The sequence below is a fragment of the Melopsittacus undulatus genome, chromosome 17, assembly GCF_012275295.1.
Source record: "Melopsittacus undulatus isolate bMelUnd1 chromosome 17, bMelUnd1.mat.Z, whole genome shotgun sequence".
Classification (NCBI taxonomy): domain Eukaryota; kingdom Metazoa; phylum Chordata; class Aves; order Psittaciformes; family Psittaculidae; genus Melopsittacus; species Melopsittacus undulatus.
In genome coordinates, this window is record NC_047543.1 from 2,744,185 (window position 1) to 2,768,466 (window position 24,282).

The window sequence follows — 24,282 nt, forward strand, 5'->3', positions numbered from 1 at the left end:
TCCCACCGTGCTGTTGGTGCCCCCCGAGCCGGCAGTGGCCCCCCCAGGTAAGCAGCGGTGTCCCCCAATGGGGATCCCCGAGGTGGGGGGAGCCGGCCGGGCAGCCCCGCGGCCTTACTTCAGGGTACAACATGGCCTCTGTTGGTCAGTAAAGAGCTTTATTCATAAAGCAGCCGTCAAAGCCTTTGCAATGTAGATCTGAAGCTTGCTCCTTGCTGCTGGGGCTGCACCCATAAACTGCTCTGGGATCCCCCTTGAGCTGGGGGGTACTGGGGAGGGATTGCTGGGGTGCACCTGGATGCATGAGCATCAGTGGCAGTGCTCTGGGGTGCTGAGGAAGCCCAAGGTCGTGTCAAGCTCAACCAAGTGGTGGGTGCTCATTTGGGCTGGTGGGGTTTGTGGTTGGGATTCGGGTGGGAGGAAGGAAAACGCAGGTTTGGGATCTGGCTTCCATAAGGAGTTTTCTTGCCTTAAGTTTGCTTCTAGAGTCATTGGTGGTTGGAGTTGGAAAGGACCCCAAAGCTCCTTCAGGGACCCCTTCCACTGGAGCAGCTGCTCCAAGCCCTGTGTCCAACCTGGCCTTGAGCACTGCCAGGGATGGGGCTTTTTTCCTTTGCCACTCACTTCAAAGCAGTGCGAGAGCCTCACGTGTGCAGGGATGAAGCTTGGAGAAAGAAGCTGCCTTGTGCTAAGAGACTTTCAGATACCTTGTTAAGTGATTCTGTTTAAATCATCCCGCATGGGAGGGCTGTGTAACCTAATGGGGCTTGCTCAGAAGACTGAGGACGTACAGGGACACATACAAGGCTCCTGTGGCTGAGAAGGCTTCATTTGTGCCAGCAGCGGATCCGTCCTCATGGAGCTTCACCCCACTCATCTCCAGCATTGCAATGGTTACTTGGTGGTCCCTCTCTTGGGAGAAGGAGAGCAAGCTGGGGTCTGCGCTGAACCCATTCCCATGTTCTCTCTGTTTCAAGATGCTCTCAACCTTCATAGCAAGGAGCAAAAGAACAGGCAAAATCAGTATTTTAATATCCCAGCTGTGGAAGGCGTTAAGTGAATGATCTCTTGGGTTTGTGAGTGCTGCTCATGTGGGACTTTCTAACCTGGGAGATTATTGTGCTTGTGTATTCAGTTCCTGGCTTCTTGGGGACTAGTTACGGCCAAGGAATTAAAATCGTAGAGTCATAGAACAGTTAGGGTTGGAAAGGAGCTTCAGATCATCCAGTTCCAACCCACAGCCATGGGCAGGGACACCTCACACTAAACCATGGCACCCAAGGCTTCATCCAACCTGGCCTTGAACACTGCCAGGGATGGAACATTCACAACCTCCCTGGGCAAAATGGTGAAGTTTATGCTGTTTTCTTACTAAACTCAGGAGCCAAAGAAGCCAGAGATCTCTGACCACCTCTTCCAGCCAAGTGGTGGTAGCTGGTCCTGATTGAATGCTGATTATCAGCAAAACAGTTGGTAGAAATCTTTGGCCTTCCTGTCTTGGGGTGATTTTCCTTAAAGTATTCTCATCCCTTCCAAGTTTGAAGCAATTGCTCCTTCCCTTTTCCCAGTGTTAGCCTGAATTGTGATCCTGCTGCCTGGGTCATCATGTACAAGTTGCTTTACTTGAAATAACACACACACACATCCCCCATCCCTTCATTTGGGCCCCATGAGATGTACGTTCTCTCACCAGCTTAAGCTGTTGGGACACGATCTTGTTTTCCAAGGACTCCAGCAGCAGCAGGAGCTGATCCTCACTGAGCTCTGCAGAATTAAAACAGGTTGTGCCAAAACCCCACTGCAGCTGGAGCCAGCTGGGGGGAAGTGAAGGGTGAGGAATGGTTGGCATGTATTCTGGTGCTCCTGATTTCGCTGTTCAAGTGGCCAGCAAGCCTTACCTTCTAAAGCATCAAGAGTGTAGGTGATGGCTGCTGCCATGTGGAGGAGAGTGTGTGCTGAGGATTGCTGCAAGAGCCTCAGCAGGTCTTTTAAGGCTGCGCTCTCTGTTTTCAGCTCGTCACTGTCACCTTCATCAAGAACTGCTTCCATCTAGGGGACATAGGAGGAAACAGCAGGGTTTAAGAGGCTTGCGAGTCTGGGAGCTTGTGACCGGTCGTGTAACGTGTGTCTTCCCCTCCCTAAGCTATTTGTGAGGCTGTAATTGAGGCTTTAGCATTCACACTGGCTCCAGTTAAAGACAGGACAGGACATTTAAATGGTCTGATACCTTCACGTGAACCTGTTAGGCTCTACAGAGGCCACATTTCTGCAGTTGACTCCCTGAGCACCTTCATCTGTATGGTGATGGAGACCAGACGTGCACCGAGTGAAGGCTTTTTGGGTTGGTAGTTGTGGCACAGGAGAGGTGGTTTCTGAGGCAAGAGGTGGATGTCTCTGTCTATAAATCCTGGTAGTAAGAAGAGCTTTGCTTACCTTGTGGCTCAGTTCTTGGAAGAGATTCCTATCTCCCATCACAGCTTTGATGGCTGTTAATAAGATGCTGGACAGCTGAGAAGACAACGTGGAGAGAATGTGACAATTCCTTTTAACTTCTGCCTCCAATGCTCCCAATGTTCCTTCCAGGACATCTGAAAAGCAGAACGAGCCCAAATCTGAAAAGCAGAATGAGCCCAAATATCACTTCCGAACCAGGCAAGTCAATGGCACCTTACATTTAGAATTTGAAACTCTTCTATGAATACTTTCTTTTAAACCAATGTACAGCTTTGAGTTGTCGTGTCTGGAAACTACAGCAAAGACAGACACTGATTCAGGTGGCTTGTGTTTGGAGAGACTCAGTCTTGCCCAGGGGGGAGAAATAGTGCGAGGGAAAGGAGTAAAAGACATTTCTTACCATCAGATTGAAGACTGCATCTAAATTCTTCTGGGAAATAATGAAGACCTGCACCAGGAAAAAAGACATTGCTGAAAGGCTTCAAGCTGGGGGGTATTTTTTACCAGGGTGGTTGATTTTAAGCCTGAAGATGTTGGTGTCCCAGGTCTGAGATGTCATGTGCTGGTTGGAGGTCAGGTTGTGCTCTTCTCTAGTGCATCTGTTCATTTAGGACTCATTATTCCTGAATCTCGTTCCTTACTGTCCTGTGCCTTTCATCAGGCAGTGAGTGTGTTAAAACACAAGGAAATTAATCTGACAGTTTATACTCCTCCAGATCCACGCGGGTGTGGGGAGCACAGGGGCAGGAAGGCACATGTGCTCTCTCCAATCCTGCAGGGTCTATGGAGCTCAGTCCTTTCTTTCTCTGCACATCCCAGTGAAGGGGCAGCCCTGACCTTCTGAGGAGGAAAAGAAACCAAAACCAGCTCTGCTCTGTGTCATGTCTCCATAGGAGCTCTGCAGTTCCTGGAATGTGGAGCTGGGGCTCCCCTCTCTCGTTCCTTGTCACCCCCTTGGAGCTGCACCTCTTTCCCCATAGCTCTTTTAACTTGTATACTATGTACCGCTTTTTTCCCATTGGGCTCCTGTCACTCACATTGTGTTCATGGCTGAAATCAGCTGAGGGCATCTGTGATGCCCTCATATTCATATCTGCCTTCATATTCATATCTGAATAATGCTTCAGAAACATCTTATCTCTTCTGTGGTGTTTCCCAAATGGGGGAGTTGTCAGTTTTTGGAAGTTACTTACCCCACCATGCATCTGAAATGGCCAGCTGGAATGCCCTGAAGGCCAGGGTGCAGCCTTTGGGTATGGTTATGCTCTGTATGTTCTTTCTGGTGCCCTGGTTAGTGAAACATAAATGTGTTACCAGGCTTGAGGATGTGCAGAGGGTGGGGAAGGGCTGAATCCTGAGCGTGAAACCCAACCTTGGCACAGAACTTGACGTAAAACTGGGCCATGAATTTCCCCTCTGCGTCAGAGGTTTCCTGATAGCTGGCCTCCTCCATGGTTTCTATGGTCTCATGAACCACGTACAGTTTCTGGCCTGTTTTCTGTAGTTGCTGAATGAAGGCATGATTTGTATTAATTTTCCTAAAAGAGAAAAAAGGTCCTGGTTTAGTTGGACAAAGTCCTGTGGGACTCTATGCTTGTGTCACATGAAAATATCCCTGTGTTTGTGGCTTCTGCAGGGGAAAAAGGTGGCAGAAAATAGGCTTGGAATTCTTGCTGTCCTCAATACATTCTGCTCTGAGGGGTAGTGAGGTGGTGGCCTGGCAGGTCAGATGTGTCGTGATCTAACTGCTCCTTCCCAGGCACAAACAATGAGAGGAGAGGCCTTGACTCATCTCGAGGCGTTCCTGCTTTCTAAATGGCACAGAGATCTATAAGCATTGCAAAGCTTGGTGAGGAGTCTTCACCACCTCCCTTTCCTGGCCTCTGGAAGTCTGCCTGCTTAGGGAGGATGAATGCTCCCTCATCTTGGGGTTTGGCTGTTGGGAAAATCATTGTGTGACCTGGCATGGGGCAGAGGAGGATGACCCTTTGTGGCTGCCTTACCTTTCTGTTTTCAGTGCCTCGAGTTTTGTTGGTGGTATGTGGTTCTTCTTGAGCTTGATGGACCACTCGTTGGCCAAGGAGGCAGCTCCTGTCAGCTCTCCTCTTGTGGGGTCAATGGGAAGGATGAGACTCCCATCAATTCTGTCAGTGCCAGTCTTTTTGATTAGAAATTGCCTTGCATCTTGTTCACCTCCACTGGGAATGAGAGGCTCTGAAATCATTCCATGCAATTGCTTAAGCATGATTACACAGACTCAATATTACAACTATTTGTGCACAAGAAAGATGGAACATGGTGGAGTTCAGCCCCAAATGTTTTGTCTGTGGGAAGGGTGAGCTTAAGATTGATAAATGTGGTCTTTACCTGAGGTGTTACCATCCTGTCCAGGCAGCAGCACGTCCTCCAGTCTGTACCACGTCTGTTTGTAGCGGGGATACCTCTGGAATGTGGTTTGTTTTTTCCTTCTCACTAGGCACAGGGGTCTGAAATGTTCATGGTCCAACATGCTGCGAACTGGCACCAGGTCTCCATCTGGATCCATCTGTTTCACTATGGATTCGGTGACTTTTTTAAACATCCTGTTGCAGCTGGATGAAGTTTTGATCCACAGCAATGTAGACTTGTGCCTTTGGAAGAGGCAAGACATGTGAAGCCAAATTACTTGAAATGCAAGGAGAAGGATGTAATAGAACACGTTTTAATTGGGAAGAACTCTTCCAAATGGATAAGCACCCCAAAAACCCCCTGCTAATTCAAGACATGACTTAAACTGGATGGTTTATAGGAAAGCATTTGGAGAGGTAAAAGCAGGAATCTCATTTCGACTCACCATATCCTTTGCCAATGAATAAAGGTCATTTGGGAGCACTGATCTTCAGCACTGGAGTCTCTTACTGCTCTTTCAATTAAGCTATTTTGCTGCATGTACCAGTACATACCATTAGCATTTTCATTACTGGACACTGCACCTTAACCTAGGACCTGTCGTGGTCCTAAATGCTGGAATCAGTTTAGATGATGTAAGTTTAGAAGGAAAAAGGTTGAGTAGTTTCTTGCTGGTTTTTGCTGTTTCCCCTGTGCATTTTGTTGCTTGGCAGGCAAGAGCAGTGCTTCAAAGAGCAGCACAAAACACTTGTATTTGTGTCTTCCTGGGAGAAGTGAAAGTGCTGAGAGGTGAACAGTGTGTGGTAAGTAGGAGAAGTATACATGAAACCCAGAAGTGTTTTAAGTAGGGAAGTAGGAGACCTTGTTCAATGGCAAATCTCCCCCAAAATAGAAAGAAATCCTCCCAGCACAGCTCCTTGGATGTGCCCTGGTGCTCTGCCTGTGTCATCCCCCCTGAGAGAACTGGCTGTTTCAAAGGCAGAAGGAGAATCACTGTTGGTTTCCTAACCAGAGTTTGCATTTTGCTTCAGTTAGTGTATAGAAGGGGTGATGAAGAAGTTTGTATTGTATGTGATGGAGCTAGGGATGGGAAATGATCTCGTGCTGAATGTGGGATCATTTAGGTAGCTCTTACAGGACTCATTCCTTGGGAGACATCAACCAGAGAGAAAATGAAACCAGAACACTTCACAGTTTGCTGTACCCCTCATCAGGACCGAAAGCACTTAAAAATGCACTTGCCTGTTTGTGGGTGAGCAGCTTCTTCACGGGAGCACAACCTGCGGAGCGGTCCACGGAGCTTCCAGGATGGAGCAGCCTCTGAAGCAGCAGGCTGGGACCTGCTCTCTCCCTGCCTGTTCCGTCACCGGTTCGGAAACTTGTGCTGAATGAGGCAGAAACGCTTGTTGCTTGTGTAATTCTTCCTGTAAAAGTTAGTCACTGCCCTGGGTCAAGCTGTTTGATTGGTTACAGTGCTGTGGGTAACTTGTACAGATAACACAGTCCTGTGGGACTGGATTTCCAGCATCATTCTGGTTTTCATTCATACTCTGACTGTTGGAATCAGGAGCAGAATGTCCTGAGATGAGGAGGATTTCACTTTAGCCTGGGAGCCTGGTAGCTCATCAGGTGTGGTGCTGACAAGGGGGCAGTATGCCTGACAAGGGGACAGTATGATGTTGCTGTAGGCACTTCTATGAACTTCTGCTGACTTATAGATGATATTATAACTTACACATGCACACATGCTGCCATGCATTAGGGCTTGTTGGTAGCAGAGGGGTTTGTGTGGCATACCGGTGTGGTTGCCTGCTGAGGGGTCCATTGTTGCTCAATCCATGTTGGAATTGCCATGAATTGCCATGCCCTTCTACTCTTGAGACCTCACCTGGAGCATTGTGTGCAGTTCTGGTGTCCTCAGCATAAGAAGGACATGGAATTGTTAGAACAAGTCCAGAGGAGGCCACGAAGATGATCAGGGGCTGGAGCACCTCCCATATGAAGACAGGCTGAGAAAGCTGGGGCTGTTCAGCCTGGAGAAGCTGCAGGGAGACCTCAGAGCAGCTTCCAGTGTCTGAAGGGGGCCTATAGGGATGCTGGAGAGGGACTCTTCATTAGGGACTGTAGTGACAGGACAAGGGGTGATGGGTTCAAACTGAAACAGGGGAGGTTTAGATTGGATGTAAGGAAGAAGTTCTTTAGTGTGAGGGTGCTGAGGCACTGGAATGGGTTGCCCAGGGAGGTTGTGAATGCTCCATCCCTCGCAGTGTTCAAGGCCAGGTTGGACAGAGCCTTGGGTGCCATGGTTTAGTGTGAGGTGTCCCTGCTCATGGCTGTGGGTTGGAACTGGATGATCTGAAGCTCCTTTCCAACCCTAACTATTCTATTAAGTTTTTATTTGCTCTGCTGGTTTAAAAGCAAAACCTGCCTGTGTAACAATGCAAGGACCCAAACCCAGGTTTTTACAGGAATACTTTATTAGTTTCTCTTAGAATACTGTACAAAGGAGTAATAAAAATATTCACACTTTATTTTAGAAAGTTCTCTACATGGGACTCGTGTATCCACAGCAAAAAGAGGAAAAAACCCCTACAACTTTGTACAGTGTCAGAATGTTCCCTTAAAACCCCAACTACTTCAACTCCAACTGTTCCAGGGAGGCCACAGACACACAAACACTTGCATGCTGAAAAGAGATTATAGGCAATGATACAGCAATGTCAGTCACAAGAAGAAATGTTAATGTGTTGACAGCAGTAAGCAGCTGCTGACCCTTTAGCAAGGGCCAGAACTGGGCGTCTATTAAAACAAAAATGAAATCAGGATTAAAAAGAAGTACTTGGGAATTCAGTAGCCCCAGATCTCAGCTTTGCTTTTCTCTTTGTTTTTTAAAGGCTTTTTCCTGGTAAGGGTTGGGCTGTTGGCCTTCCATGGGGTGTGTTAAAGGCATTGCAGGACAGAAGCATCAGGCTGTGACTACTTGATTGTTGTCTCACATCCCTGGTGCAGTAACTGCCATTCTGTGTAAATACCTGCATGGTCTTGACAGTGGCTTAGAAGAGGCTTTGCCCAGGACAAGATGGGGCAGGGAGACCTCTTCTGCCAGTGCCTCTGAATGGTTCAAGTCATGCTTTCCAGAGACTTTTCTCCTTTGGCATTCATGGTAGAATGAAAAAGAGAAGCATCTGGAGTACCTGCTTACCCACTAACTGCTTCTCAGGCATAGGACAGAAGTTTGCCTTGGTCACTCTGCAGGAAGCCAGTACAAGTTTGAGAGGCAAATCTGTCATGATCAACATCCCATTTAAAACCAGTAACAATCAATTGTCTCCTTCACACAAGTACTTGGAGAAAGCTCTACAGTCTGTATGAGCAGACAGTCCTTGTGCTCACCTTCTGGTTGGGCTTCCCCCTGGGATCACTGCTCTGGTGGCTGCAGGTATGGAAATCCTTCCTCCTGCCCACACTGTCCTGATCTCCTTTTCTCAGGGATCACTTATCCCTTGAGAGTTTTAGTATCTTGACTCCACTCTTGTGGGTGTGCAGGAGCAGCCCTTGAGCCCTGAACGTGCTTCTGCATGAACTTAACACACACAAACAAGCTAAAAGTGGTTTCAGTTCCAGGAGTGTGTGTCCAGTACTTGCAGGCCACTACAATGGTGGTTTCCAAGCGGAAGCTGAAATCTGGCACCACCTGCTCCTGTGATAGGACAGGAAAGAGCCAAGCAACTGGCACAGGGGATGCTCAACCAGCACCCCCAAAACTCTTTCACTTCAGGTACCCCTAACAAGTAGCAATTGTGGCCGTGGTTTTAATTGGTTTCTTTTCTAGTCTTGATTAATCCTCATACCTACCCTTAAGATGGGATCTTAAGGGAAGATACTATCGGATGTATCAATTATTAATCTTGTGTAGATACTTAACACACCCCACTATTACCATAAAACCTTCAGTTCTCACTTTCCCTATCTATCCAGTTTTCATTTATGTTCCCTTGATTGGATTAACTGTATGAGTCTGAGTTAATTTCAGTTATTCCATGGCATCTGTTGTAACGAGTATCGTTTGCCATGGAACACATCTGTGCTATTTCAATCCTTTGTGTGAACAAGGTAAATCAGAAAAACTCACTATCAGAATTAAGGCTTTGCCTAACAAGAAGTTTTAAACTTCAGGCTTTAAAATCTGCATTTTGGAGAGGTTTCTAATCCCACCCTGGTTTAGGATCAATGTCCCTAGTGTCCGTTAACAGCACTAGGGACAAGTTCAGACCCTCAGCTGCTGTAATGCCAAGGCTTTCAAGGAAACTGCATCAAGTGCTGAACTCCACTGAGAAGAGCTGAGCTCTGCCTTCAGTTCACACTTAGGCTAAAAAAATACCAAAACTCCTTTGACTTTGGGTGATGTGCATGTACTTAGAAATAACCAGCATACATCTATACAGGAGTCATGGTTTTAAGGATACAGGGACTGTTTCTGTTGAAAAAAAAGGTTATTTTCTCCTTATTTTCTACCAAAATGTATAAGTAGTTTTGTTTTCTCTGGAGATTTACCAGCCTGAGCTGTGGGCAGACACTGAGATCTGCTAAAACAACATGCAGCTTGTGTTCCAGCACAGCCATTGATGCTATTGATCTCTCAGGCATTTCAAAGGTACTTGGCTGATTGAAATGTCTCTATTTTGAAAACTATTTTTTCCCCAAAGTCATTGTCCAGTAGCTTAAAGAGTATTGGCTTTAGGGCATATAGTACCTTAACTACAGCAGCAGTCCTTGTGTCATGGTGGTTAAAAGCTTCAACCTCCCTATCCAGCACATTGCACGTGTCAAACTGGACAACAGCACTCAGGTATCCAGCCAGATTCTTTCCTCTTCCCATCCAGAAAACTTCTTTTCACTTCAAATATTTCCACTTATCCAACATTAGGTAATGATTCTGCATTCCTCTCTGAGGTACATGAAATGTTTTTCCCTTCTCTGCAGCAGTAAGTCTGAGATAGAAGTAAAGCAGCTTGCCTAAAATTCTACCTGGAATAGTACTAGATCTTAGATGCAAACCTGAAGTTCCCATGTCCTATGCTCAGACCATCAAACAACAACGTCCACTCCAACCTCTAAAGCTAATGCAGGAACAAAAAAGGACATATTTAAAATGTTTATACCATTGTCCAAAGTGTGAGAGAAGCACTGAGGCAACAAAATAGAGGCTTTTACAGGGGAAGCATGAGGGTTCACACATTTCATCAGCACAACCCAAAATTAAAGCAATGACTTTGAACAGAGAAAGCTCTCAGCCAGGAAATGTAAACCTGCAAACCTGTATTCTCTAGGTGGGAATTTAATGGGAAAAAGGCTTGATTTTAGTTCCTGTACTAAATAATTGTTACCAGTGACCTGTTGTGTCCTTCTGTTGGCCAGGTCAGGCTGGTGCTGGTCGGTATTGCTCTCCTACAGTCTCCTCCCCAGTGACCACATGAGGACTCACATGTGGAGCTGAGTGACAGATTTCCAGGTAAGCTGGAACTGGAACACGCACTTGTCTTGAGCCAGGAATTGAGCCAGGTCCATGGCTAAGTGGAGAACTGGCAGATCCCAGTAACATGGACATGGACTGGAGCAACCAAGAGATGGACTGAGGAGAAAACAATCCAAATTGCAGCAGTGATTACAGCAAGCAGGCATCATCCATCCATCTTGCTTGGCCTGTACCTCTGTCTGCAGCTTCTCCCACACTGGTGCAGTTGCTGTGTGTGAGCTGCTCAGTGGCATTGGCTGTCAGTCATCACTGCCCTGCACCTAGCCCTTGGTCTGAGTGCCCTGAAAGATCAGCAGTTTGGGCTGGGGAGCTGTTAATCAGCTTCTGATACAAGCTGAAAATAACACATCTGATGTAGGTTCTGTTGAGCTTTTCCCTGAAGCACACAAATGGTTCCACAGGAAAGGGGAAGTTGCTCAAGCTGCAGGTCACTCCTTCCTCTACTGCTTTTACTAAAGAGCTTCCTATCTCAGTGGTGTAAAAGACTGCAAAGTAAGAATTTGCCATTCTCTTCCCACTCCCCTGCCCCAACATGTAACTCAAACCCCAAAACAATCAGGTATTGGGAAGGCTTGGCTCTATCCCTTTGAATTTCCCCCACATACTGCTTAAAGCACTTAGCTTCAGAAAGGGAAATATATTAAAGTGCATTTACCACAGCAATAGTACCAGCACTAAAAAGCTTCTCCCCTCATGCCTCTTCATTCAATGTCTGGGATAGATTAAAATCCCACCAGAATTCATCCTCGTTGTACCTTGAAGTCTGCATCTAGTTATGACACTGGAATATAAGAAATCCAGTGCCATGCATCCTGCTTCCACTAAACTCTACTCTGGAGCTGGTTTAGGTTTATTGGGCGTGAGGATCCAGCATGCGGTGTATGTCTATTGGATACTGCAGTTAAACAGCTGCTGTGAAATTGCATCCCAGTCTGCGTGGGGAAGAAGAAACAGAACTAGAGAGAAGGAACATTCCCCTCTTCCCCTGCTCCTCTTGCATTCACTCCAGCCATGCAACTCAATACTTGTTGATCCCAAAGATCCGGACTCCATGGAACTGCGGCAGCTTGGGGATCAGGACGCTCATGAGGGAGATGGTGTTGATGACGAAGTGGATCCGGTCATACTTTGTGTAAAAGCTGGTTAGAAAGTACCTGGAAAGGAGGAGAACAGAGAGGGGAGAGCTGAGTCACAGCACGTTGTGGTTTTGTTTCCTAGGCCAGCACATGAGTACTCACAGGACGATGGGCATGATGGTGAGGAACTTGCGCGACGCCGTGAACTGCACTCCATAGTCCATCTGCTCCCAGTGCGTGAGCAGCCGAGCCTTGCCCTGGTCCGGAGTCTCGAAGGGAGTTCCTTTCACGGTATGTAGGAAGATGTACATGCTCTGTAGTGAATACAAACGCAGTATGAAGCCCACAGGGCACCTCCACCCCACCAGAAACGCTCAGCTTCATCAGCGGTCGGGGAGCTTGCACCAGCGCGATGGGCCACTAGAGGGATGCATCCTGCCCGCTGGAAGAGGCAGCTCGGAAAGCAGGGAGAGCGGGGAAGGGAAGCAGCCGGGGTTAGCTCAGGGTTGGCTCTCACACGTGAGGCCTCTGCTTCAGCTCCTGGGCGTAAGCCAAGAAGGTGGCCGCAAGATTACAGCGCTCCCGTCTCTGGGATCAGGAGATTAGTGTGGAATCACTCTGCCGTGCACCAGCATTGCCTAAGGCTGTCTGCAGACGGGCTGGTGGAGCTGTGGGCAGTGAGGATCTGTTCCTGCCCTGATTATGAGTGAACCTCTTGGAGTGGAACCCAGGGCACAGATAAACAGCAAGTGTCTGGCTGCATCACGTGGCTTTGAAGAGTAGCCATTGCTGGCCTTTAAACTCCTTTCTGTTCCCATGACCTCATTGTTTAAGCTGCCAGAGAAGGGGAAGGAGCTGGATGTAAAGCAGGCAGCTTGTGAGCTGGGCTCCAAGCAGCTCTAGTTAGTGGTTTTGTGGGTTCCTGCTCTCACAGATGTGAAAAACATCCCTGGTAGGGGGGTCACTTTTGTCTCTGGAATATTCTCAGGCTGAGGCATTATTTAAAATAAAGGATATAAAATCAGTTGCTGCATTTCTGAGGTTTTTGTCCCCTGTGCCTGAGGCTGAAGGGGTCCTCCTCAGCTGCAGGACATGAAGAGACTTGGCCAGCAGAGGCACTAAAGCAGCTGCACCCTGGAATGTGCGTCTGTGCCCCCAGCACAGCACTGGCACCCATTCATCTGGGTACCTGGTCCTTAGAAGGGATGAGCCTGGACTAATCTCTAAGCAGAACAAAGTTTGGGTGTTCATTTTGTTTTATTAACTCTGCTAAGGCCAATTCAGGTTGTATCCACCAAAGTGAAGGCTGTCCTGCCAGCTGCTGTGGCCTCTCAGCTAAAGGACTTACCCTGCAGGCAGGTTATTGCAGTGTCCCCTGTGAGCAGCCTCACCACATCTTTGCTGTCTCATCAGTACCGAGGCTGGATTTAAATCTCTGACCTAGAGGCAAAGGTGCTGCAGTCTGAGGGGTGGAGGCTGAGTAACTTACACTGCATCCTTGGAAACAGAAGGGAATTGTTTGAACAGGAATCTCCCTAGATGGCTCTCAGAAGAAGAGCTGCTGCTGACAGATGATGTCTCCCTGCCCCGGGGAAGTCAAGCCAGCCACACCATTCCCTTACCATGTTGTGAATGATGTTGGTAAGAGTCCAAACCACGGGGACACTGAAGAAGGGGATGCTCAGGAGCACGACGTGCAGCAGCCCAATTCCAAGGATGTAGGACAGCCAGATGCCCCGGCTGTTCATGACCCGGGTGTTGGGATTCACCTCGCTGTGCGCTGTTCCCACGTTCATGTTGGCTCTTGTGTCCAACAGGCACCCCTGAAACTGAAGCAGAGCTGGGTCAGTACTCGGGTGGTGGGAGCCCTCCATCTAAGCTGAGCCCCCTCTTGCTCTTCATCAAACCTGTTGTTTGCTCTGAAAATCAAAGTTCATTTCTCTGCACCTCATTACATTTCATTCAACTCTTAAGCTGCCATTTCTGAGGGAAGCTAAATCTGGGAGCAATTTTGGGAATAACGTGGGAAGCCTGTCTGTGACAGAAGCTGCTTGTGATCTGCTGAAAGGTCTTCCTGGAACCAAAATAGGAAGGTTCAATGCTGCGATTGCCTGAGGAGACTCAGAGGAATACCTGAAGCTCTCCTGAAGTCACCATCGCAGTGTTAACCATGGAAGCACTCAGCACATGGAGCTTGTTACATGTTTATGGATTCAGCACATCTTCAGCTTGGAAAGAGCATGTTTGTAGAGTAAAGGCATGAGAGCCCTACAGCAACACATCTCCCCATCAGTTCAACTCAGTTAACAGGGCTCTGGGGAAGTAACTTCATTCCCCCATGTGGAAGGAACAAGATTCTTCTTGAGGATCATAAAAAGTTAGAGATAATGAGGAAAAGTGCATTGGGAAGATACTTCATGAGCAAGAGCTGCAGAGGAGATGGCCCTTGCCCTGCCTGCACAGAGCTGCCACGTAGGAGGAACACAGATGTTTTCCTGAATCCCAGCCTGGTTTGTGTTGGAAGGGACCTTAAAGCTCACCCATTCCCAACCCCTGCCATGGGCAGGGACACTTTCCACTGGAGCAGCTGCTCCAAGCCCCTGTGTCCAACCTGGCCTTGAGCACTGCCAGGGATGGGGCAGCCACACTGCCAGGAAGGCGAGGAAGCAGAACAGTCAGTGCAGGTATCAGTGGGTTTTGGGTTGCTGCACTGATAGCACAGCAGGTATCAGTCAGCTTCCAGGCTTTCTTAGAAGATGAGAGCTCTGGCTTGCAGAGATCACAGGAAGCAGCACAAATTAGAACATCTGTAAAACTGAGTATCTCTGAGATCAGGGAAGTTCTTGTGTAAAATCATCTTTGTCTCCTGGGGAGATGCAGTTAAACACAGTCCATCCCTCGCCAGCCCCCAAGGTGAGGCTGTTTCCTGATGTCTGGCCCTGTGGTCGGGCTGCTGTGGTTCCTGCAGCTGGGAGATGCTGTTGCTGTTCTCCAGCTCTCAGTCTGGGTCACAGGAGGTGAGTCTGAGCCAGCTCTGACATTACACCCTGGCCAACTGCTTGCTCCCTGTGGAGCACTGGGCCTGCTGTGTGTCAAGAGCTGGCTCTATCCCCTGGCCCTGCCTGGGGCTGGGACAGTTCTTGGCTCCACAGCCCCTGGGATGCTGCCTGGAACTTCCAGACCTTCCAGGCACACAAGGTGGCTGTTGCTCCGTGCTGCAGGCTGCCAAGGTGAGCTGAGCAGATGCAACCAGGGTGCTTACAGCTGGAGGCTTTTAGTACAAGAAAAGAGGCTGCTGGTCTGGGAAGTGCTTGTTATAAATCATCACTCATCCCCTAGGGCAGAGGGTATCCTCGGTATTCCAGAGAAAAGCCTGCAGCTTAGTCTGGAAGCTGGACTTAAGAGCTGGGCTTGAGTCCTAGCAGGTGGAGCAGCTCCATCCCCAATCTGGTGCGATTCCAGAGGGCTTTCAGAAGGAAACCTAGGGCTTGCAGTGCAGCATGACACGAGTCAGGAAGCCTTGTTGTTACAGCAAATCCCAACCAGAGCAAAGACCCCTGTGGAATGCATCCCCAGCAGTGCTGTTTGCCCTTCTCCATGCTGGTGAGGGCTCAGCTCTAGAGAACTGCCCAGCTTGGGGCTGGTGACCTCGCTGGGGGCTTCCACATCCATCACCAGATGAAACCTTCAGTTTCCTCCTTGGGCTGGGACTGAGCAGGTGGCAGAGGGGCAGATGGAGCAGCCACTGAGGACCTGTTTCTCCTCCCGGTACCTCCGTTTCCTTGCTTGTAACAATGAGTAAAGTGTTAGCACATACAAGAGGTTAATATGGTCTTGCAGGAGAGATCCAACAATGGCAAGCATTCCATCCTATGGTGAGGATAATTCCAGGTGCTTCTCCAAGTCCTTCCCCACCTTAAAACCACTTCATCCCTCAGTCGTTTCTTTCCTGCATGGCATCTGCAGCCCTTGGCCGAGCTCTTTGCTCCCTTTGGATTGCACACACGGCTCCTGCTGCTTGCAAAACCCTGGATGTGGGAGCTGTGCTCCCTACCCCCATCCCACATCCCATGGTGTCTGCTGTTACCTGCAGGCAGACGGAGGCAGCTCACCGTGGGGGGAGGCTGTGGGGCTCTGCTGTCCCACGTGTGCTGTGGGGTTTGGGGGCACAGCAGCTTTAATGGTTCACCAGGCAGAGGGTGAAGGTCAGGGCTGTGCTGACGTTGGACGGTGTCTGTCCAAGGAGGGCAAAAGTCAGCTGTGGTTACCCCATGATGGCAGAGCTGAGCCCTTCCTCGGCCTGATCCTTCCCAACCTCCCACTCCCTGTCCATGGGTCTGTAGGGAAAGCCTCATTCCAGGGCTCGGGATGAACCTCAGGGCTGCCAGCTCCATGTCTGGTGTGCCAGCATCTCCTCACGTCTAAGGAAAGGGGGCACAAAGCGACACCAGCAGCTTCCTGCTCCCTTTGGCACCCATCAGCTGCTGGGTGACAAACCCGGGTGCAGCCAGCACCCCACAGCACGGCTCCTGCCCCTGTCTGTTCAGCAGCATCGCTCTTCCCCAGTGCCTGGCACCCCATTCTCCATCAGCCATCACAGGAGCTTCATCCCGGACGGCAGCCAGAGGGGAGGAAGGCTCAGGTGCTTATCTCGGATCTTCCCGAGCATTCCCACAACCCAAGCGATTCTGATCCCATGGAGCTGCTGAGGAGCCACGATCCCTGCCTGCCAGCACCAGCGAGCACCTTATCCCAAGAGGATAAATACTCAACCCCCCCCTTTGCAAGGCGGCATCAGGTACATGGGAGATGTCCACAAGCACAGCCGGGGTTGGAGGGGGCGGTCGGGCCGAGGCAGCGCCGCTTTGTGTCCTGCTTCGGCCTGGAATCAGGGCTGGAATTCCCTATACTGGAGCCCTGGGAAAGCCGAAGGGGCCTGGGGCTGGGGGGGAGCAGCGAGCACCGAATGGGAGCTGCGGGGCTCCGGTTACCGGACACGGGGATGATGATGGGGGGGGGGGGGGGGGCTCCTGCACCCCGCTCACCCCACAGCGAGCCCGGTGCTGTGGGGCAGGTCCCGGTGAGCCCCCCCCTCCCCACCGCTTGTTTCTCTATGGGGACGGGCCCCGCTCCCACCGACCCCCCAGCCCCGGCCCCACTCACCACGGCCCGGCGGGGCCGGGGCTGTCTCCGTCGCGCACCCGCGGCCCCGGCTGCGCTCCCGACGGGCTCCTCGCCGCCGCCCGCCCCGCTGCACGCCGGGAGCTGTAGTCCCGAGCACCGGCACCCGCCCCCGGGGCTGGGCCTGCGGAGCGGAGCGGCTGCGGGACCGGGGGCAGCCCCGGTACCGTCCGGACCCCCCCCCCGGGGCACCGGGATCCGCAGCGCTGCAGCTGCGGATGGGAGCGCATCCGCACAGGATGGGAGCGAGGGGCTGTGCGCAGCCAGCGCATCCCCGTGTGCGGGGTACGGCTCCCGGTGTGCGGGACACGGCTCCCGGTGTGCGGAGCACGGGTCCCGGTGTGCGGGGCACGGGTCCCGGTGTGCGGGGCACTGCTGCAAGCGGGGGGGGGGGGGGTCCGGTTTAACCCGGGGTGCGCTCATGGTGCTGCCATTGTGGGGGTCCCTGCACATCCGCACCCTGCGTGCGCCTCGGCCCCGGCCGGAGCCTGCTCCCCATCCAGGCAGCGGTGCGGGAATGCCTGTGTGTGCAATGGGGATCCCGCAGGAGCAGACCCTGCTCTGCAGGACAACCACGCACGCAATGAGCTCTATTTTTATCCCTCTCCTGCCTGACTGAGCAGCTCCCTCCGCGCAGTGAGATCTGATTTAGCAGCTTCCCCGCACCCGCTGGGTCCGCACGTGAACGGGAAGCACAATGCGGAGGCTATTTTTAAACGCTCATCAATACGGATTCCTGCCGGGATGCAGCAGCAGCATCCCGCTGCCGGGGGGGGCACAGGGATGGCATCCCGCTCCCTGCGCTCCCCACAGCGGCACTGGGGTGGGGGGGTCCTGAATGGGGGATCCAGCCCCATCCATTGTCTGGCAGGAGCCTGGACCAGCGTTTTCCCACTGTCAATGGGCTCAGGGACTGTTCCCATAGGAATTCCCAGGCCCTGCTTGCTCCGGCCTCCCCCGTGCCGGGAGCCGCGTTCACCTTGGGCTCTCCGGGGCTGCCGGTCCCGCTGCCCGGTCGATACTGACCGTGCTTAGTCCCCTGCAGCTGTATTCAGCCACCTCTCCCTCGGCTGCAGCAGGGGGGTCCGTGTGGGATCCTGCTGCACTGCAGGTGATGGGGTTTGGGGTTCGTGGGTGCCGTGTCCTGGAATATGGGACCTCGGGGGAGCAGCCCTGGTGCTGCTGCTGCTCCAGGGTCTCTGCAGTGACCCAGCACCGAGCCGGGACCATGAGCCTGTCCCCTTGGATGCGCCAGCTCCCAGCTCCATGCACCGCTCCCGGCGGCCCCGGACTGGTGATGGGCAGCACGGGGCTGCTCCGCTGCCCGACCCAGCAGGGAAACGGCTCCGGCCCCGGCTCCCCGAGTGCCAGCACCATGGCCCAGCCCAGCCCCAAGACACGGGGCTCCCGCTGTGCCCAGCGGGTTGGGGTCCGGGGGTCCCCTCTCCATCAGGCTTTGTTCTCCGGATCGAGCCGAGCTCCGGGGCAGGCGCCTCGTTACCGGTTGATCCTCCCGGGGCAGCGGGGCCGGCTCTGCCCCACGAGGAGAACCGGGGACGGGGGCACCCCCGGTGATGGACGGGAGCCCCGGGGATGGGCGGGGGGGCTCGGCCGGGTCAGGGCCGGTAACGGCGCCGCTCTCCATGGTGCTGAGCGGCCCCTCCGGGGTCCCGGAGCCGGGGTCAGCACCGAGCACCGGAAGCCCGGGGCTGGGCACCCCCGCGGCTCTGCCCCCCCCCGCCGCGGGTCGGGTTTCCCCGAGTAACCGATGCCGGTGCCCGGGGGGGGGGGGGGGGGGCGGGTTCTGTTCCCCCCGACGGCTGCGGGGGGGGGGGCCCGGGGGGGGGGTCCCCGCTCCCGGGATCCCCGCAGCTCCTCACCGGGTGCCCCCCCCCCCCGGTCCGGGCGGGGGTCCCGGGGCTGAGCCCCTCCCGGGGGCGGGGCGGGGGAGGGGAGCCCCGGGCTCAGGGCCCCGCCCACCGGCCCCGCCGCTGCCGCCGGCTCCGGTCCCGGGCGCGGCCGCTGCCGTCAGGTGAGTGCGCACCGGGACCCCCCCGTGCCGAGAACGGGGGGGGGGGGGGGGGGGGGTCCCCGGCAGCGCGGAGCGGAGCTCCCCGGGGAAGCACCGGGACTTCCCCCCCCCCGGTGCGGAGCGGAGCCGGGGGAACCCCGGGGCATCCCCGGCGGCTCCGAGCGCACGGCGGGGCCCGCACCGGGAGCCCCGTCCTGCCCCGGGCGCTGCGCCCACCCCCGGGCTCCGGTGGGGGCCCCGCCATGGCCGGGGGCTGTTCTGTGCCCGTCCTCGCTGCAGTGCCCGGTCCGGAGCACCGGGGACCCCCCCGAGCCGCATCCCGGTCCCCCGGGATGGAGCAGCCCCTGCCCCGCTCAGCGGCTCCCGCTGGGATCCGGACGCCTGCATGGGGCTGGATCCCGGTGCCCTTTGTCCCCTATGAGCCCGGTCCCAGCTCAGGGACATCGAGGAGCCCGGGGGGGGGGGGCCGGTGGTGCAGGGGCTGGGGCCGCAGTGCTGTGACCTTGGGGTGTTTTGGTGTGCTTGGACCGTGTTACCCTGCACAGGGGTCAGGGTGGGCACCTCTGCCCCTCGGCACCCGGTTTGCCGGTGGGTGGGTGCTCCGGGAGCCCTCCTGCAGCATGGGGCTCTGCCGATGGGTGCCCTTTCACACCGGTGTCCTTACCCACGGGGAGCATCCGCATCCTGCCTGCATGGCTCCAGCACCGCGGTCAGGATAGGGATGGGATGGGGCCGTGGTGGGACCCAGGGAAGCTGGGCTGAGCCTGGGACCCACCCTGGGAACTCACGCTCAGCTCCAGTGAATTTCCTTTCTCTGTTTTCGTTTCTTTCCTGCTGACGTTTTTCCCCTCCGGAATTTGGCTGGATGGGGCCATGGTTACAGGCTGGTGTGGGCAGCCCGACCCCACAGTGGCACTGGGCAGGGGACGGCGGTGCCCAGGCGGTACCGGCACCCTCGAAAGGGGATGACCCCATGTGTGCCATGGGCGCTGCTGGAGCTGGGACGCTTGAACCTGCTCTGCCTCTGCCCCCACGGCTTTCCCATTGCTCTCTCCTGGAGCCGGATCCGTGCCTGGATGCTCCGGCTGCGTGTGAGTGAGAGCAGGAGCCGTCAAAGGCAGCGACCTTGGCAGGGCCGGAGCTCACCCGGCTGCTGGCTCAGCCCGAGCTGACTCTGTTGTTCCAGCCCAGCTGCAGGAGACGTCTTCACTTGGCCCCTCGAGGCCTGATCCTACCGGATCAGGAGCCCTGAGCCGACAGCAGGGGGATGCGTGGGCCATGCTGCCTGTCCCATCCCATCCCATCCCATCCGTTCCCATCCCAACCCATCCCATCCCTGCCCCGTGGCCACACTTGCAGCCGGAGCTGTTCTGCCCCTCGGTCTGACGCTGTCCCTTTGCTGTCTCCAGCTCAGATGCACCGGGTCCAGCTGCAGCCACCGGCAGTGAGAGCTGCGGGGCCGGAGCCCCTGTGACGGCAGCAGCACACGGGGCCATGCCTGCGGCAGGGCAGATCCCGCTGTGCTCCGTGGCCACATGGCTGCTCCTGCACGGCCTCCTCCTGGCCTCCCGTCCCCGTTGGGCCACAGCCTTCCCCAAGGGCTGCTACCCCGAGGAGGAGGAGGGGATGAAGACCTTCCGCTGCAGCCACGCGCGGCTCACAGAGGTGCCCCGGGACATCCCCAACGACACCAACAAACTCTACCTGGACTCCAACCGGATCCCATTCCTGCCCCGTGATGCCTTCCGGGACCTGCCGGTGCTGCTGGAGCTGGATCTGTCCCACAACGCCATCACCGGCGTCGAGAGCGGAGCTTTCCGGGGCCTGGCCGAGCACCTCCGCTCCCTGGACCTGTCCTCCAACCGCCTGGTGTCCGTCAGCAAAGACGCCTTCAGCAACCTGAAGGCCAAGGTGAACCTGTCTGACAACCCCTGGCTGTGTGACTGCCGGCTCCAGGAGCTCATCCGCAGCGTGGAGCTGGCAGCCGGCTCCTCCGCCAGCCTCGTCTGCGGCTCCTCGGCACAGGAGGAGCACGTGGGCAAAGCCTTCCTGCAGGTGATGGCTGACACGGACCTGTGCAATGGGTACAAGAAGACCACGGACGTCGCCATGCTGGTCACCATGTTCGGCTGGTTCGCTATGGTCATCTCCTACCTGGTGTACTACGTGCGGCAGAACCAGGAGGACGCCCGGCGGCACCTGGAGTATCTCAAGTCCCTGCCCAGCAAGCAGCGGAGGTCGGAGGAGTCGTCCACCATCAGCACCGTGGTGTGAGGCTCCGGCAGGACTCGGCTCACCGCGGCTGCCGGCACCGGTCACCGCACAGGAACGGGTGTGGGTTTGTCCGGTTCTCCTTGGGGAAGCAGCATCCGGCTGTGGGAGCTCTGGTGCAGGAGAGGGGAAGCAGGGATGGAGATGGGCACTGAGCATCCGGCCGGACCAGAGGGACCCACTTCATTCCAAACCGGGTATTTCCTTTGCAGAGAGCCCTTGGGCCATTGGTGATGTTCATGGTTTAACCCCCCCCTGGCTGCCCAAGGGATGGTCCCCATGGCACAGGGCAGACGGTGCTGGGCTCCCTGCCTGCACCAGAGCAGTGTGGCCATGGGGCCGGAGCCACCGGACCAAAGGGTGGTAACAAGAGGTGGGGATGCATTGGTTGGGAAAGGCAAGGGGCAGGTCCTGGGTACCCCTCTCCAGCTCTAGAGCTGGGTGGTGCTGCCCCATCTCCCATCCCAGCCCCTGCTGCTCCCCACTCCTTTCCTGGCACCCCTGGTCCAGGCGGAGCAAGGCACAGGGGGGGTCCCACTTGGCAATGGGGCAGCCCATGGGCAACCCCAGCACCTTCCCCCTTGGAGCACTATGCTCTTACAAGAAGCAAATGGGGAATGAAGTTCCCTGGGCCTGCCGGGGGATGCAGGAGCTGCTGGAGGGGACCTGGGGGTGCAGGCGGTGGCTCCGGCCCTGCGGGGGTGCTGGGGGGAGCAGGATGCCCCCAGTGCTCCGTTGGGGCCGTGCAGGTCGGTGTTTGCTGCCTGCATCACCTGCTCCTGCCTCCCTGTCCAGGACCGGTCACTGTGAGGGGAGCAGGGATGGAGGAGCCTCTGTGGCTCCTCTGCCCTCTCCCCACTCCCGCAGGAGCCCAAATCTGCCCTAAAATGCCCCAAAATCCCTTCTCATCACTTCCAGCATTGGGCTGTGGGCTCCTGGTGTCAGCAGGGAGAGGGGAGGGTGATGGTGGCCAGCGTGGGGCAGGGTCGGTGCCCACCTTTGGGTGCGCAGGGTCCAAGCAGTGACTCGGAAGCAAAGCCGGGAGCAGACCCAGACTCCTCCCTGTGTCTCAGGGCTGGCTCAGATGGGTCTGTCCTTGTTTAAAACCAGCTGAAGCTTAAACTGCCTTAATTCACCTGGAGCACCGACCAAAGCTGCCTGAGCATCCTCTGCTCCGGTGGGAGCTGTGGTCCAGAGCCGGCCCCTGTGCCCTTCACAAGTGCCTCCATCCTCAGCACACACCAGGGGCTCTGCCACGCACAAGCACCTCAGCCCCAGCTCCAAAGCAGGCACCCCCGGGGCCCCCGGCCCCACGGCAGCTCCCCACGTACAACCAGGGCTTGTGGGGGCCCAGAGCAAGGCACTGGCATCACTGTGGTGCCCGTCTGACCCAACGTGTTTTGTTTAAGGGACCTTTTATGTTCTTTATACACCAATAAAGTCAGCTTTGACTTCGGAGCCTGTGCCCATGTGTGTGTGTGTGTGTGTGTCCATGGTGGGCATCCATGGTGTGTGTCCATGTGTGTGTCCATGGGGGCATCACCCGGTCCCTGGTGCCACCCTGGAGGGTGAACAGTGCCTGTACCAGCCGGTGCCTTCCCAGCCTGCAGGCACCAGCACTGTCAGGAACACGATACCTGGTGCTACCGGTAACCCTGCCCTTGCCTGCAGTCAGGGAACACTGCACAGCTCAGGTCACCGGCACGGTGACAGTGCCAGAGCCACATCGTGCCAGGGCCCTGCTCTGCCCTCTGGTCCCCACCGACCAGACCTGGGCATCACCGCGGTGGGAGGCACAAACCCATCCCTCTGCAGCACTGGTTTACCGGTACCTTCCCCTGTGTGGTGCACATGGATGCGGTGGGAGGAGGAAGCCGGAACCTAACACGTTGTGACAGCTCCTGCTCGGGGACACTGACCCCGTTTGTCACTCGCTGTCTGCAGACGCAGGCCCAGGCTCCCACAGATGGCTGCTGTCCCCAGGCTGGGGGGCTCCGGGGGGACCCTGCTCCAGAGCAGCTGGGGAGGGCCTGGGGATGCTGCTGCCACCTGGTCCATGGGGCTGGATGATGCTGAGCGCCCGGGGCCAGCGCTGCCCTGCGGTGAGGATGGAAAGCACCTGGTTCATGGCAGCCCCTGCAAGCACAGGGAAGGGAGGTGGATCCTGGTGGCAGCAATGGGTTGGTTGTGGGACTGCATGGATGGGGGGTCAGATGTGGAAGAAACCTCATAAAACCTGCAATGAGCTTTGGGAAGAGAACCTGGATTGGGATGGACCCAGCTGGGCTCTTGGGAATGTTTGATACTTAATCGGGTGTTAAAAGGGAATGGGGAAGAGCAGAACACTGGGATTATGGGATATTCCCAGGAGCTGCCTGTGGCTAAGCTGGAGCATTGAAGAGGTCTCAGGATGTGGCTGAGCACAGGAGGAATCTGGGGCCGGCAGCCTGCAGGGCTCCCCTATGGCTCCATCCCAAAGAGGGGTTTTCCCATCCCACTCTTCCAGCACTCGCAGCTGTGGGTGAGCTCCTGCCTCTGCGCTGGTGGGTACAAGGGCTTCAATGTCAAAGGCATTTCCCTGACGCACAGCGATGGAATCATCCATTTTAATGCTGCCTTCCCGGGTAATTCCTGTCCTGATTGATGTGCTGGCATCAGCATCAGCAGCAGCAGCAGCATCAGCATCAGCAGCAGCATGAGCTCCTTCTGCAGCTGCTCCTGACTCCAAGGTGCTCCCTGCCCATCGCACTGGGCACACAGGGAACGGATCCACCTCACTGGGATGGAGGCAAATGGGTCATGGTGCAAGATGAGTCCTCACCGGTTGTGATGCTGCCTCTGCTGCCCGGTCCTGGCCCCCTCCATGAGCCAAGTGATGCTCCTGCTTACGGGGTCTGTGCATCCATGGATCCATCCTCCAGCAGTGCTGATGGAGGCTGCATGCTTTGGGACACACATGTGTTTTGCTGTGGGGTTTAGAGGCAAGATAAAGGCTGTGTGAGGCACAGGCAGGAGCTCAGCAGCCACAGCCCCAGCCTGCATCCTGAACCTTGAACTGATTGCATTTGCGGCAGGGAAGGAAGGATGTCTAATTGTTTCATTTCCACCATTATCAAAATATTTCTCCGTAATGAGGACGGATGGCAGCAATTAGGCTGTGATTAAGGCTGGGCCCCACTTCAGCAGCAGCCCTTCAGCTCGGCAGCCTCACTTGGTTATCTCCAGCACAAACAGATCCATTTCCAGTGGCGCTGCTGCCAACAAGGAATCACAGTCCTTCACTGCCTGCAAAGGCCTCATTAATCCCGTGCTGCTGCTTGGTGCAGGAATGGGGCTGCACAGAG

The 24,282-nt window shown here is 54.8% G+C and overlaps 3 protein-coding genes across 5 annotated transcripts; 1 reads left to right on the forward strand and 2 right to left on the reverse strand.

Moving 5' to 3' along the window:
• Positions 1-141: 141 nt before the first annotated feature.
• On the reverse strand, positions 142-6,231 carry LOC101867944 (gasdermin-A2-like). 3 transcript variants are annotated; one of them, XM_031044071.2, is made up of 10 exons: positions 6,085-6,231; positions 4,822-5,084; positions 4,458-4,668; positions 3,827-3,992; positions 3,648-3,741; positions 2,855-2,902; positions 2,434-2,612; positions 1,899-2,049; positions 1,691-1,764; positions 142-988 (listed from the first exon to the last, which is right to left on the reverse strand). In XM_031044071.2, exons 2-10 carry the CDS (start codon positions 5,033-5,035, stop codon positions 758-760), a joined length of 1,368 nt encoding a protein of 455 aa, XP_030899931.2. In that variant the 5' UTR covers positions 5,036-5,084; positions 6,085-6,231; the 3' UTR covers positions 142-757. The 3 variants fall into 3 exon arrangements, with proteins under 3 accessions (XP_030899931.2, XP_030899919.2, XP_012982984.3); XM_031044059.2 differs by lacking the exon at positions 6,085-6,231 and adding an exon at positions 5,288-5,396; XM_013127530.3 differs by lacking the exon at positions 6,085-6,231 and adding an exon at positions 5,288-5,395 and having other exon boundaries at positions 2,434-2,588.
• A 4,769-nt stretch (positions 6,232-11,000) lies between these two features.
• Positions 11,001-16,684, reverse strand: ORMDL3 (ORMDL sphingolipid biosynthesis regulator 3). The gene is made up of 4 exons (XM_034070256.1): positions 16,618-16,684; positions 13,077-13,283; positions 11,617-11,768; positions 11,001-11,532 (listed from the first exon to the last, which is right to left on the reverse strand). Exons 2-4 carry the CDS (start codon positions 13,248-13,250, stop codon positions 11,397-11,399), a joined length of 462 nt encoding a protein of 153 aa, XP_033926147.1. The 5' UTR covers positions 13,251-13,283; positions 16,618-16,684; the 3' UTR covers positions 11,001-11,396.
• Positions 16,685-18,641: 1,957 nt separating this feature from the next.
• LRRC3C (leucine rich repeat containing 3C) lies at positions 18,642-21,551 on the forward strand. The gene is made up of 2 exons (XM_034070196.1): positions 18,642-18,667; positions 20,077-21,551. The coding sequence occupies exon 2, from the start codon at positions 20,162-20,164 to the stop codon at positions 20,939-20,941; it is 780 nt and encodes a 259-aa protein (XP_033926087.1). The 5' UTR covers positions 18,642-18,667; positions 20,077-20,161; the 3' UTR covers positions 20,942-21,551.
• Positions 21,552-24,282: the final 2,731 nt, after the last annotated feature.